The sequence below is a fragment of the Cebidichthys violaceus genome, unplaced genomic scaffold (assembly GCF_023349555.1).
Source record: "Cebidichthys violaceus isolate CVI_PGR_0920_01 unplaced genomic scaffold, fCebVio1.0.p SCAF_5, whole genome shotgun sequence".
Taxonomy (NCBI): domain Eukaryota; kingdom Metazoa; phylum Chordata; class Actinopteri; order Perciformes; family Stichaeidae; genus Cebidichthys; species Cebidichthys violaceus.
Genome location: NW_027176705.1, coordinates 3833392 through 3846261, shown reverse-complemented (window position 1 = coordinate 3846261; position 12870 = coordinate 3833392). Strand labels below are relative to the sequence as shown.

The following is a 12870-nucleotide window of genomic DNA, read 5'->3' as shown; positions in this document are numbered from 1 at the left end:
GTTAACGTTTCTATATCTTAACCTTAATCTTGTATAAAACATTGTAACCTGTATGTACGGGATTCTGCTAGTGTGTGTATTTGTAGATGTGGAGTCTCGCTGTTTCGTGTTTCAGTGTGCTGAGACTCTTTACTGAGGTTGAAGTTACCACTCTTCCTCAACTTGTATGCCTCTTTGTGTGTGCTGCAGCGTACCAGGTTCTCGTTGGTGAGCCGGGTGATCTCGTGTTGCAGACTGGCTTCGATTCGGGCCTCTGGAGGCAGCTGCAAGTTTTGGGCTAAGAGCTGCTGCTGACGGTTGTTCTCCTCCTTGACGTTCTGCAGCTCGCCGCGCAACGACTCCACCTCGTTATCGTAACCTCTCCGCTGAGTCTGCAGCTGGTGCTCCAGTAGCCTGAGGGGAGGAAGGTGGGGGGAGGAGATGAAACCAGAGGGGGGAAAGAAAAAGAAGAAGAAGAAGAAAGGAGGTGTGCCAAAGATGAAACAAGGAAGGAGGGTAGATAGAAGATGAAGGGAGGAGGGAAAAGGAAGAGGTATGTGGCAGGTGATAGGAAGTGAGGGAAGACAGGAAGATGGAGTGGGATAGAAGAAAAGTTGGGGAATAACAAGAGAAAGGACATCCACGGAAGAAGGAGAGGAAAAATAAATCAGCATTGTAGTGTAAGTAAAAGAACAAACAACAGTCAGAGAATGAGCTTTTCACCACAGAGTGGTGACGCAGGACAGCAGCATGCTGTGCAGACACTACCAGCAGCCCAGAGTCCAGCCTCTCTGAACACATACTCTAAATCTGCTGACTCATTAAGATTCACTTTCTTTAAAAATTGAACTGAACCAACTCTGTGGTGAGAGGTCAGGCTTGGCAAGGTAGAGCTGATCGAGTTTGTTGCTTCAGAGGGTTTAGGATCTGCTTCCCAAACTGTTTATGGATCTCTTCATTCTAGTTTGGTAACTTCAAACTCTGTCAGTCAGTTATACAAGTTATATGGCAAGAGGTGAACTAACATCCAGTGAGACTTTCACTTATTACTACTGCTAAAATGTAAACGATTGTCTTAATGCTCAGAAAGATTCTCTGGTTCTTCTCCCTGTGTGTAATTTTAAAAAATATATTAGCAAAGAAAGGAATAAGCTTTGCAGAAAGTAATGTGTTTGTGAACAATTCTTAGGAATTGTGTTAAATGTCAGAAACAAGGCTTTTTTTCTCACTGTGTTACAACTACTTATACATAAGATGTTAGAAATAAAACACAACTGATCAGTTGGCAAATCTAATCCATCTAGCAGCATAAAAGCATTTTACAAAAACTAAGCGAGCTCTCCAGTGAATATTAAAGTTAATATTTTACAAGAAGTTGAGACATTTTACAGACTGTCATCATAAGTGAGTAAAACTAGGTTAGTGGCAGGATGAAGACAAATTCTGAAGCACTTTGTTATAAATAAAATGGGAAAATCAAACCAAAACCTTGAATAAATGACTATCCACTTTTATAGAGCACCCAACCCTGTAAAGTACTGTGTCAGAAGAGAGTGTGACCAAATCAACTGGGCAAATCTTCTGTTGATAGCACCCAGGTAGAATACATGATATTCTAACTCTAAAACACAACACTAAAACTACCCACGTAGGGCAAATCTAATGCGGCTAGGCTTATAGTAGCTGTTCCTATTAGTCTGGAGGAGTCCTAAGTAACAACAACCAAATCACAAGCAGTCCTACATGTCCTGTGAATAAATTCAAAGATGTGAGAAAAACGGTTGATAAAGCATGAGAGCAAGAGAAGAGGTGAATGAAGAAGAACAGCAGCACACATTCTTTCCTGTGAAAAGGCAAACGTATCATGCTACAAAAAATGACACTTGTGTTAAAAACACAGTTCCACCTGATGGTTTCCTTTAAGCCCTGATTAACCAGCCACAGCTCTCCGTCCTCATTCAGCTTATGGAAGTCTGGAGCGGCAGATCTGACCGACAAACAAAACACAAAAGGAACACGAACAACACAATAACAAAAAAGAAAAATGCGGGATGGTTTGGTTGGGGAAAGAGACGTGCAAGACAACAGTAATATGCCTTCTTCTCCTTATCTGAGATGACTGCATATGTGCATGTAAAAACACTGTCCAATTGGATGCAATATTATGTGGAGTTACTGAATGTGACTGTGGAGAAAAAAAAAGTAGTAGTGTCCATCTACCTTTTAAAGTTACTACGAGGGACTTGTAATGAAACAGTCTCAGTTTAATACTCCGGCCAGGAGGGGGCGACTGTCATACCCTGCTGCATTAAAATGAGAGGTTTGTTAAAGGGACTCTGGTGGTCGGACATTCTACCACTTTATCGCACCAAATCAAAACAAAACAAAACAAAAGTTCCTCTTAGTAGCTTTAACCACCCAACTAAAAGTGGAAACATGATCTCAGTAGGATTTGGACTGTGATGTTAATCTATCTGTAATTTGAATTACTTCCAACACTGAGTTAAATTATTTTGATACCCACAGATTCAGGTTTTAAGATAGATGCTGCTAATTGCAACAGTGGTGGAGTCCTTAATTGTCTAAATGTAGCCTGCTGTGTATTAAATACTCTCCACTGTACACTCTTATGTCAGTGTGTAAACAAAGACGGCAACAAAGGGAGCAACATGGAAGAAAAAGGTATAAAGGCAGTGATGCACAGCGCAGAGGTTTAAGTAACAATGTGAAGAGTTTCCCTCAACACTGTAACTTTAAGTATATTATATAAGAATAGTAATGTCGTTGCATCGACATCCAATTCATTAAAAGTGTGCTGTGCATCTCTGCTTCAACAAACAAAGAAAACAAGTGGGCTTTCATGCAGGATTTATGCCAAACTCATTCCATAAAGCTGAGACCGGAGGCTTCCCACAGCGACATCCAACCTATCACTGCTGAAAAGTCAGTGTAGGAGGAAGTTGTGTTGTAAATCTATGTGTTAATAAAGGTTAAACTACAACTGAAGATTACATATACACCTTTTTTTTTTTTTAGCTCAGACATGTCCATGCTTTCATGCCGCATATTTTGTAAACACTGCACTGTAAATATAGAGTTCTGTAGCATCTCCAAAAACAGACCGAAGCTTTTGAAAACATCTTTGTATCTTTGTTTTGCGCTCAAACAGAAACTACCTTCAGTTTAAGAGACTCTACTCTTGTACATGCTGATTCATAGAATCACATGCAAACTTGACTCCAAAAGCCAAGCGCACATTCCTCGAATTGGAATACTGGTAAACACAGTCTGTTAGAGTAAGACCTTTAACTGTAACTAGAGCTGCGACATTATTCGACATGCAGTTAGGGCCAGAAAACGCCACGCAAAGCTACCCAAGCTTTCATCAGCACTACAACGTAGAGTCAGCTGTTTCAGCTTCAGTAATATCAGTAACATTTTCAACTCGGTTGTGCATCAGCGTGGCCATGCATGCTCTGTTCCATGATGCATAGGCCACGTCTCATTGGTTACCTCAGCCTACTCAGGAGGTCACTGACTTCCAACGGCTTACGCATGAACCTAGGAGACCTGCACAGGACAAGGCAGTGTTCACAAACACACACATTTCTTGCACATATTTCACGCTGATATCAATGATGGAGCGAGAGTTCAGTGAGACAACTGTTGGGCTCGGTTGCTTAGTGTGAATTCAACATTGATGAATGTGGAGACCTGGAGATTGGGAGGAGAACTGGCTGTACCAAAGTACCTGTTGGTGTCTTTGAGGCCCATGTACGCTTGCTTGAGTTCATCAGCGTCCTTCAGTTTGGACACATCCTCGACATAGACAGAAGGATCGGTCATGGTCTCCTAGAGAAAGGTAAATAAAGGAAACGGGGATAAATGAGAAGAGAAGACTCGCACCACATTTAAAAGAGCCACCTGGCTGCTACAACCGCTTAGCTGAGCAGCACCATGAACCAGTTTCATACAGTTTAGGTGTATGAACGAAGACGAGCGGATCGATGGTTTCATGAATGTGAGCTCACACTGCAGCATGTGCGCTGTTGACTCCCTGCCAGCATCACTATAGCTGCTGGCTACGACTGTCCTTTCACTCTGACAATCATCAGCCAGTGGGAGCCTCGGGATGAAACAGTGACAAGCCATCAAGTGATGCCTCAGCGTCAGCTGTCTATCTACAGGGAACCTCACTTCACAGCGGTGGCTCTGTTTTTTTCAAAGCTTTCAAGAGACAAGAGGTGCTGAGGATCAGCTGATGAGTAACGAGGGGTTAAGGTCACTTGGGATCAAAATGTGACAGTTTGATATGAAGACCAGGCTAATTTCTTAGCGTTAAGCAAGGGAACCAGCATATCTGTGCATCTATGTAGCTGCAGTATAATGCAGCAGACAATTATTTCTTTAGTGAGTCAACAGCAACATGAATAATTCAAAACCTACGATTATTAAGTACAGACACAAGTAGTCACCACTGCTCAGCACTGTGAAGTGAGCCCCCTTGTCTGTGTTGCCTTGGTATATTTTTTCATATATTGAATATAATATTCTGAATATAAAAGCTGTGTTCTGAACTTGCATTTCTGAAACTTGGTCAATTGTATCTGAATTTAGAAAAAAAAGTACATTGTATGCAATTTCAGAATGACTGTCATGTAAACAGAAAGTTACAGGCTGCCATTTAAATTTCAACTTGAGTTTAGTTTTGTAGTGACATCCATCCGTGGGTTGTGAATGTATTACAGTGTTCACAAGAACAAATGCAAAATGGCTGCTGTAAAAGCTGCTGATGAGCAGAACTCTCAGTGACTTTTAGTGAAACAAACAGTCCATAACTGCATTCATTCACACAGACAGGACTTGACAGATGAGATAATCAAACTCCAGCCTGGAGGGGGCAGTGTGTGTGTGTGTGTGTGTGTGTGTGTGTGTGTGTGTGTGTGTGTGTAAAGCCTCTTAAAGTAAGAATACTGATCTTGTGTTTCCTCTGTGATTTTATGTTATAGCTTTACTATTGGGTTTGTCGTTTGACAATAATTTGGTCACCTGTCATGGTTCCAGCACAAATAGTTGTCATACTTTGGAGGGAACACTCACCCTTGAATGCTCTCACGCCGTTACATATCATTAATTTAATGTCCGAAGCATTACAGGAGTTACTCGTTTCCTTTGGCATATGATGGCGGAAAAAGGAATATTGGTGGTGGCAGGCGAAAAAGAGCAAGTTAAAGTAACTAAACTCTCTATGAAACCCACTAGAAGAAGCCATATTTCAGCAGCTGCTAGTGCAAAGTAAGAAACTTCCACCATTGAACAACCACCAGAAATACAGCTGTTTTTAGTATCTATGGGTAAACTTTAATTTACTTTTTCCTAGCAGCGGTGCTAAGAGCAGCACAGAGCGGTCCTGCTGCTTGCTATCACTGAGATGAAATATAAAATTGATTTCTAGATCAGATTTCTTACCTAAGGAGGTTTTGCATGCAACACCCACTTTGAAAAAAGTGTTAAATACTCATGCATGATGCAGTTTTTAAACTGTACCTTCTCATCCTGTGGGAAAGCATGGATGGAGGAGAGAAGGTGGAGACAGGAGAGTTAGACACACTGACGGTGCAGTGAAAACAATATCGACACACAGTGTAAATAATAACGGGATTTGACCCGAAATCACCAACTAACTAGAGTTTAATAGTCAATCAAGTAATGTTCAAGTCATCTTTAGGCCATTAGAGATTTGGTCTGATCCATTTGTCGTGTTTTGGGACATTGTGCTAACAAATAGACAAACAGAGAAGCAGACACCGGTGAAAACACAACACACAAATGTAAGAAGGTGGATGCAATCAAGCAGGAGACATCCACCTAAATCTAGCTTCATTTTGTGAACGAACAACAGCACCAAGTGACCACAGAGCCTACATGTTTAATTACATATAGTATTGGCCATATAGAAGGCTTTTCAAGATCTTTGGATCTTTTCCAGTTGAGCAGTGGTGATGGATGAACTTTCCCTCTTTAAGCACAGAGAAAACCAGGAGAGTTAAATGCTCCTCTACCTTGTGGTGCATGGCTTCCTTCTGGCTGACCAGCTGGGAGCGCAGGATCAGCACCTCCTCCTTACGGACCTCCAGTTCCTCGCAGGAGGCGTTGAGCTGCTCCAAGACCACCTTGTAAGCTGGGGAGCCCGGGGCCCCAGCACCAGTAGCTGCTTTACCCAGGAGGCTTTGCCTAATCTCCGCCAGATCATGTTTCAGTTTCTTGTTCTCCGACTCCAGCTCCTGACGCTGAGAAGAGAAACAAATTCAGTGTCGGGGGGGTCATAGTTATGACAACTAGTGGCATATGAGGCTTTCTGAAGCTACGGCAGGAAACACTGTAATAAAAGAAGATGTCTGGCTTTGGATCCAGTCATTATCTGGAAACAGTGAGAAAACATGTGCCATTTCTGCTTTAAACTGCTCTCATAGCTTACCTTAAGGGACTCGTACTCCAGCTCTGCCCCACGAGCCTTTTTAAACTCAACGTCATCCTGAAACAAGACAAAGACAAACTCTGTAGTGACACAAGACAGAATAAGAACAGAGCCTGACAAGACGATACCCTATGTATTAACAAATGATACTTTTAAATGATGTACATGAGCATGAAAAAGCCTCTTATTATATCAAGGAGTTATAAAAACTGTAAAAAAAAATTGTTCTTACACTAGGTTATTAAATGCTAACGTATGCATATTTTGGCTTTAGAAAGCTTTTATTCAGCAATATACAAGCATTACTGCAGGTTTACTAGGTGTTATATACGTGTAATATCTTTTGTTAATATTCTACATATTGATAATATGATATATGTCAGAGCCCAGTGTGGGTGTCGGTACCCTGGCTCTAGCCCGCTGGAACTGGTCCTCCTTGTTTTCCAGTTCGTTGCGCAGCGACTGCTTTTCTTGCTCCAGTTCTGTTAAACGTTTCTGCAGCTTGAGGGTCAGCGAGGTGTCTATTCCTCGAGTCACATCCTGCGGGACAAATAAACGTTAGGACGGAGCACATGCCCCGTGAAAAGCATCTAAATGGCGACGTTTAAATGCGTTTAAATGAAAAGGCTACTTTAACATCAGCAACTAACTCTTATTAAATGTGTACTTAATGCCAACGATCTTACTTCAGCGGCACGGGAACCTTCTTCCAATTCGGCGTACTCTGAGTTGTACGTGTACTCTGATCCGTTGCTGCTGTGGGTGGAATCTGTTCTCCTGTGGCCAGGCTTTGAGACGTTCTACGGATGAGAGAGAAAATAAACTGTAAGTGCAGTTTGTGTTGAATATCACAAACCATTTTCTTTCTGCTGTTGTGGTAAGGCAAATCTGATATTGATAAAAATTAAATAATGGCTCCAATACATTTGTTGTCTCAGTGTTTTCAGAATTCGAGCAACGCTTAAATGATGTCAAATTATGTTCATATAGTAGTTAAACATTTCCTATGTATTGACGGGGCGTGTGCATGTGCTCCTCACCGAAGAAACCATCTCCTCCTTCAGGTCGTCGTGTTTCTCCTCGAGGCGGCGGTGTTCTGTCAGGAGATTCTGGTAGCGAGATCGCTCCTCGTTCAGATCGGTCTTCAGCTGCTGAGTCTCCTCTGCTATCACACGGGCCATTTTCTCTGAAGGGACATAAAGAAACACAGTGTATGGGTTAGGAGACAATTAACGTGTTTCTGTATGACTAGATGGATGATTTAGTTGGTGACGTTTTCATACCTGTCATCTGCTGACTCTGTTCCTGAATCGACCTGTTCAAGTCCTCCTTCTCTTTCTTCAGCGAGCAATTCTGCTCCTTCAGCTCCGAGACCATCTACATGCGCGCACACACACACACACACACACACACACACACACACACACACACACACACACACACACACACACACACACACACACACACACACATTAACAAATGATCCTTAACTAACATGTTGTGCAAAGCAAGGTCAGCATCTTGAACATGAAATATCTGAAGTCCATTCTACAGAACTAAATGTGACTGATCCATTTATTTTCCACAACTAACTCATTACTGTAACTCCTAACTCTTAACAGATGCTCCCCGGGTTATTGAAGACAAAAAACAGACAAAATACTAGACAGAAACACAGCAAAGGAAAGAAAAAACACAGAGTACACACACACACACACAGAGTTCAGTAGCTACCTCACTAGCACACTACTCTATCTCCTGTGCTCACCTGCCCCAGGGCAACTGGGCCCTCTGACCCCACCATGTGCCCATTTCACACTGGTTCGATCTGGCTCCTAAATTGGGGAAAAATGTTTTTTCCTCTGGTGCAAATATACATATTTAAGCAAAAAAAAAAAAAAAATGTTGTGATATATATATATATACATTCCCAGGAAACTATTGGACATTGTACTAATCTGGAGCAATTTCTAGTGACCTTAGTTTTAAACTAATAATAGGACTTTTGACCGTGACAGTCTCACTAAAAGATGAAAAGTAAGTGGAGGTTTTAAGGAGAGTATTTAAGTAAAAAGTGAATTTCTCTTGAAATTCAAATCTCCAAAAAAGGTTCAAATACGCAACCAACATCTACAAAAGAGAGAAAAACGCATCTACAGACAACAATTAACACCACACTGTGCACAGTGAGATGGAAGACCAGGACCACTACAGGTCTACAGGTACAGATGTGGATCCTGTCTTACTTTCTCCATTTCGTTCCTGTAGGTTTGTGCCCAGTCCTCGATAGTCTTCTTCTCCTTCTGTGTGGAACTCAGCTCCTTCCTCAGCTTCTCCAGCTCCTCCAGCAGCGAGGACACTTGGTTGCCTTTGTTCTTGGCGTCCTCCTCCACCCCGCGCAGCCGGCTCAGCTCGCCGCGCATCCGCTCGCTCTCTGTTGTGTAGGTGGTCTCCAGACCGACTAGCCTCTCGTTGACCAACCGGTTTTCCTTGTTCTGGAGGCATGGGACAGATCATAAAAACAGGCAAGTCAAACATCCGCATGACAAAATAAATCAACACACGAAGACAAAAAAATAAAATGGGGGAAATCACTCACCTGCTCGTCGAGTTTCCTCTGCAGCTGCATGATCTTGTTCTCCATGCCTTTGTTGAGCTTCTTGAGGTGTTGCACTGAGCGAGCCTCGATCTTCAGCTTCTTCAGCTCGCGCCTGGCCTTCATCCTGCGGAAGCAGCACTGCAGGTAGACGATGGAGACGAGGCAGCGCTTGTACCAGCACCGAGCCAGCCAGCCGCGGACGCGCTTCTGAATGATCACCGCCTTGCTCTCCCGCCGTAACTTCAGACGGAAACAGAAACAGCAAAGAAGAAGCAGGAAGAGTGATAAGTGTGGGTATAATTACGTATAGTAAAATGATTTCACTGATTCCTGTTCCTTTCTGTAATAGTCACACTTGCAAGGGGTATGATTTGCTTGTTACAGTATTTTGTGTGTCTTACCGCCTGGTACTTCTGCCGGGCCATGTACGCTCTGAGGATCGTCTGCATGACCAGAGCGGCAGCCTGCTTCTGTCTGTAGCGTTTCCTCTCCACGCACATCCGCTGGTACTTCTGGATAATGGTGGCCGCCTGCGTGCGACGCATGAACTTGGCCAGGCTGAGGAGACCAGAGATAGACAGGTCTCAACTAACAAGTACTGAACACAACTTTAGACCGTAGGTATTTCATCCTGCGACAACAATCAAAACAAATAGCTTTACCCAGCATTGTCTTTTAAAACAATCCGTAAGAAAGAATCAAATGTGTTCGCGTGTGATTGTTCTGTTTTAATGGAGGGAGTTCAGCTGACTCACCAGCGAGCCTGGTATCCTCTGGTGAACCTCTGGATGGTGATGGCAGAGCTGCGCTTGCGCAGATACTTCTTGCGCGCCAGCCAGCAGCGAATGGTTTTCTGGATGCGAATGCAGGCCGCACGCAACTTCTCCGCCCTCAACTTCTCCAGGTAGGCAACCTGGCCGGCCCTGAAGAAGATCTTGGTCTTACCAAACTGGTATTTGTCCTGGTCCTGAAGGAAGACAGGAGCAGAGACCAGGAGTAAGACGGTGATTAGATGGACCAAAGAAGGGACAGATTTACTCTGTGAGACTAGTGTTTGCTTGGAAAGGTAAAGGGGTAGAACAAAGGACTAAATTTATAGATTCCGTAAACAATGCAATGCGAGTGATGTGGCTCGGGAAAGGGAAGTTTGGGGTCCCCTGCTGGAGGTGTTGCCCCCGCGACCCGATCCCATAAGCGGTTGAAGATGAGATGAGATGAGAAACAATGCAAGTCATATTATAACCATTATTTTTCCTTGTTAAGAATGAAGGAGAGGTAAAAACCCAGACTGTCTGACCTGCACTAGTTGCTCCAGAACATTTTTGCAGGTCAACTTCTTGTCAGCTAACACGTCCTTCTGCTTCATCAGCACTCTGTAACGGCTGAAGAACTCCTGGTACGTCCATCTGAGACACACACATAAAAAAAGTTAGCCACGACGTAAACATTTGATTAATTTGTTGTTTGTTCAATCAAGTACATTTTTTCAGCAAAGTAAATTTGCAAAGAGGGAACCAGGTTTGCTTTGCTGTTTGCCTTTCTGTAAGGAGAAATACTCACTACCACATAATGCAATGCATGTTGGTGGTGTCAAGTTGTAAAATTGTTGTGATATATAACATATAACCTGTAAGTGGATTCATTCTGACTAAAATCCTAACAATGTTTTCTCATGCGAAAATGCTTTTTTCAGCATCAATATTGATCTAATATGTATTAAGAAGACCTGTAAGTAAAGCCAGACTAAAATCCTGTGCAGGAGGCTAGACAAAACAGTTTCCTCTATCTAATCATTTGCGCAACAAAGACAAATCCATCCTGCACCGAGCCGGCTGGCTGGCTGCATTGTTGTGAGGAAGTATTCAGACATAATTGTACAGCAGACTCTTACATGTAGGGTCAATTTGCATTTGACTTCTGCTCGGAAACTTTAAAAACTCTTTTAAGGACACAACACATATCCAACACAAGACAGTCTACGAGAAACAGTAGCAGTGTTGCTGGGATGAATCAGTACCTGGATGGGAAACCTGCAGCAGAGATGCGGATGGTTTCCAGGACACCACAGGCTCTGAGCTGCTGCACTGCACGTTTAGGGTCAAACCTGCCAACATCAAATAACAACAGTAAACATGGCTTCTATAAATTACACTTGAGCTAAGATGGCGGCTTAGAGAATATGATTACGTCTAGAACAATGTGTTTTTCATAAATAAAGAAGAGGAAGACTCACGTGAAGGCCAGCTTGAAGTCATTGGGTTTGATGCACCGTACATAGTGTGGGGTTGTTGCGTTCAAAGTACCCATCAGCATTTGCAGCGAGTTACGAAACTACAAGAGAAGACAATCATCACGATCATTTCTTTTGCAATTTCAAACTCATCATTACGAAAACATGCTGTTCAGAACAGTCAAAACAATCAGAACAGATTAAGAAATAATTGATATCCCTCCAAACAAACTGAAAATTCAAGTAGTCATTCTTTCCTAATTTTTATGTAGCTGCAATTCACAACTGGCAGCAATAAAAACAAAACTGTGACAATGAATTTGGACAAGAAAAGACATGTGGGTAAAGAGGGCATCTAATATATATTCAATGTGATCTGAAATCTACTAAAATGTGCTGGATCTGATCTCACTTTGTCCCGTTAGATCGGACCGAGCATCGGTGTAAACACCTACACTGAGTATGTAACTGCATCAGTCCACAGAACAAAAACACTGAAAAGAGATATCAACCTGGCAGCCAACGGTCTTCTTGTGCTCCTTGCTGCTCTTTTCACGGCCCTTGTCAGGTTTGATGCTGAGGCGGGTCCGGCCTCCGGTGCCGGAGACCTGACCAGTGGGACTGGTGGCTTTCTCCCCATCCTGGAACAGCTCCACCAGCAGGTGAAACTGGGGAAAGCAGCCCGCTTACAGTCAAACAGAGCAGCTGATGGCAGCATTAGACACTGCAGGGGAATATTGATTTACTGAAAAATAGGTTATCCATAAAGCATTTCACTCTGGATGTACTGTTAAATTAAGCTTTAGTGAAACTACAAAACATATTTCTGAGCGATGAATGTTTCTAACAGCCTCTTTTTACAGTTCCTGGCATGCGTATCCATTTCTCTTACCTATTGCATCAAGCCTTACAAAGCATAATGACAGCCTTCATAAATTCACTTGAGTGTCAAAAACCACGATTTTGATGACTTCATTTTTTAATTTAAAAAGCAATCAAGTTATCTAGTCTAGTAATCAACTGCAGACATGGTTTGACATGAGAGTTAATTAATTCTAACATTTTCACACAAAGGCATCAGAAAATCTGCCGGATAGTTGGAGTAGATGAGTGAGTAGATTGATCTGTTGATTAGCGTTAGTTAAACGTTAAAATGTTTTAAAAAGCCAATAAAAACAACAAAAGGTTATGTGTCGTCATATATGAAAGTATGCAGTGGCCATATATGACTGTATGGCATTATCTTGCCATGGGGTTATGACATAAATCATGTATGATACACACAAACGCATCAGTCATGTTCCATATAACACTGAGGTTATATGAGGAGGATGCTGTGTTATGTGCAGCTTCAGCTCCTCCTGCTGAGCTCAGAGCGCTGCCATGCTGCTCCTCTGCACCAGCGGCATTAAGCAGGATAATCTGGACAGCCACGGCCACAAAGACTTTACTCTGCAAACATAAAAATATCCTCCTTCCTTTGTCCCGTGTTTTTATGTCCAGCCCTCTTTTCTCCTCTCAGAGTGCCTTTAGTGCTCCCCATGCAGCAAACAAAGACACACACGCATAACTTCAACCTCATCA

General features: G+C 42.6%; 1 protein-coding gene across 2 annotated transcripts in view; it reads right to left on the bottom strand.

The window, feature by feature from the left end:
• The window catches only part of myo5aa (myosin VAa), a 46625-nt gene that overhangs the window by 7795 nt on the left and 25960 nt on the right, over positions 1-12870 (bottom strand). The window contains exons 15-31 of one of the 2 annotated variants that reach the window (XM_068730187.1): positions 11799-11954; positions 11290-11387; positions 11074-11160; positions 10354-10462; positions 9812-10023; positions 9458-9614; positions 9057-9296; positions 8704-8952; positions 7741-7834; positions 7498-7643; positions 7144-7257; positions 6863-6997; positions 6458-6514; positions 6042-6269; positions 3731-3831; positions 1886-1966; positions 195-393 (exon numbers count right to left, since the gene is read on the bottom strand). In XM_068730187.1, coding sequence (XP_068586288.1) covers positions 195-393; positions 1886-1966; positions 3731-3831; positions 6042-6269; positions 6458-6514; positions 6863-6997; positions 7144-7257; positions 7498-7643; positions 7741-7834; positions 8704-8952; positions 9057-9296; positions 9458-9614; positions 9812-10023; positions 10354-10462; positions 11074-11160; positions 11290-11387; positions 11799-11954 — 2463 coding nt within the window. The remainder of the gene's footprint in view (positions 1-194; positions 394-1885; positions 1967-3730; positions 3832-6041; positions 6270-6457; positions 6515-6862; positions 6998-7143; positions 7258-7497; positions 7644-7740; positions 7835-8703; positions 8953-9056; positions 9297-9457; positions 9615-9811; positions 10024-10353; positions 10463-11073; positions 11161-11289; positions 11388-11798; positions 11955-12870) is intronic. The other variant, XM_068730186.1, reaches the window with a different exon arrangement.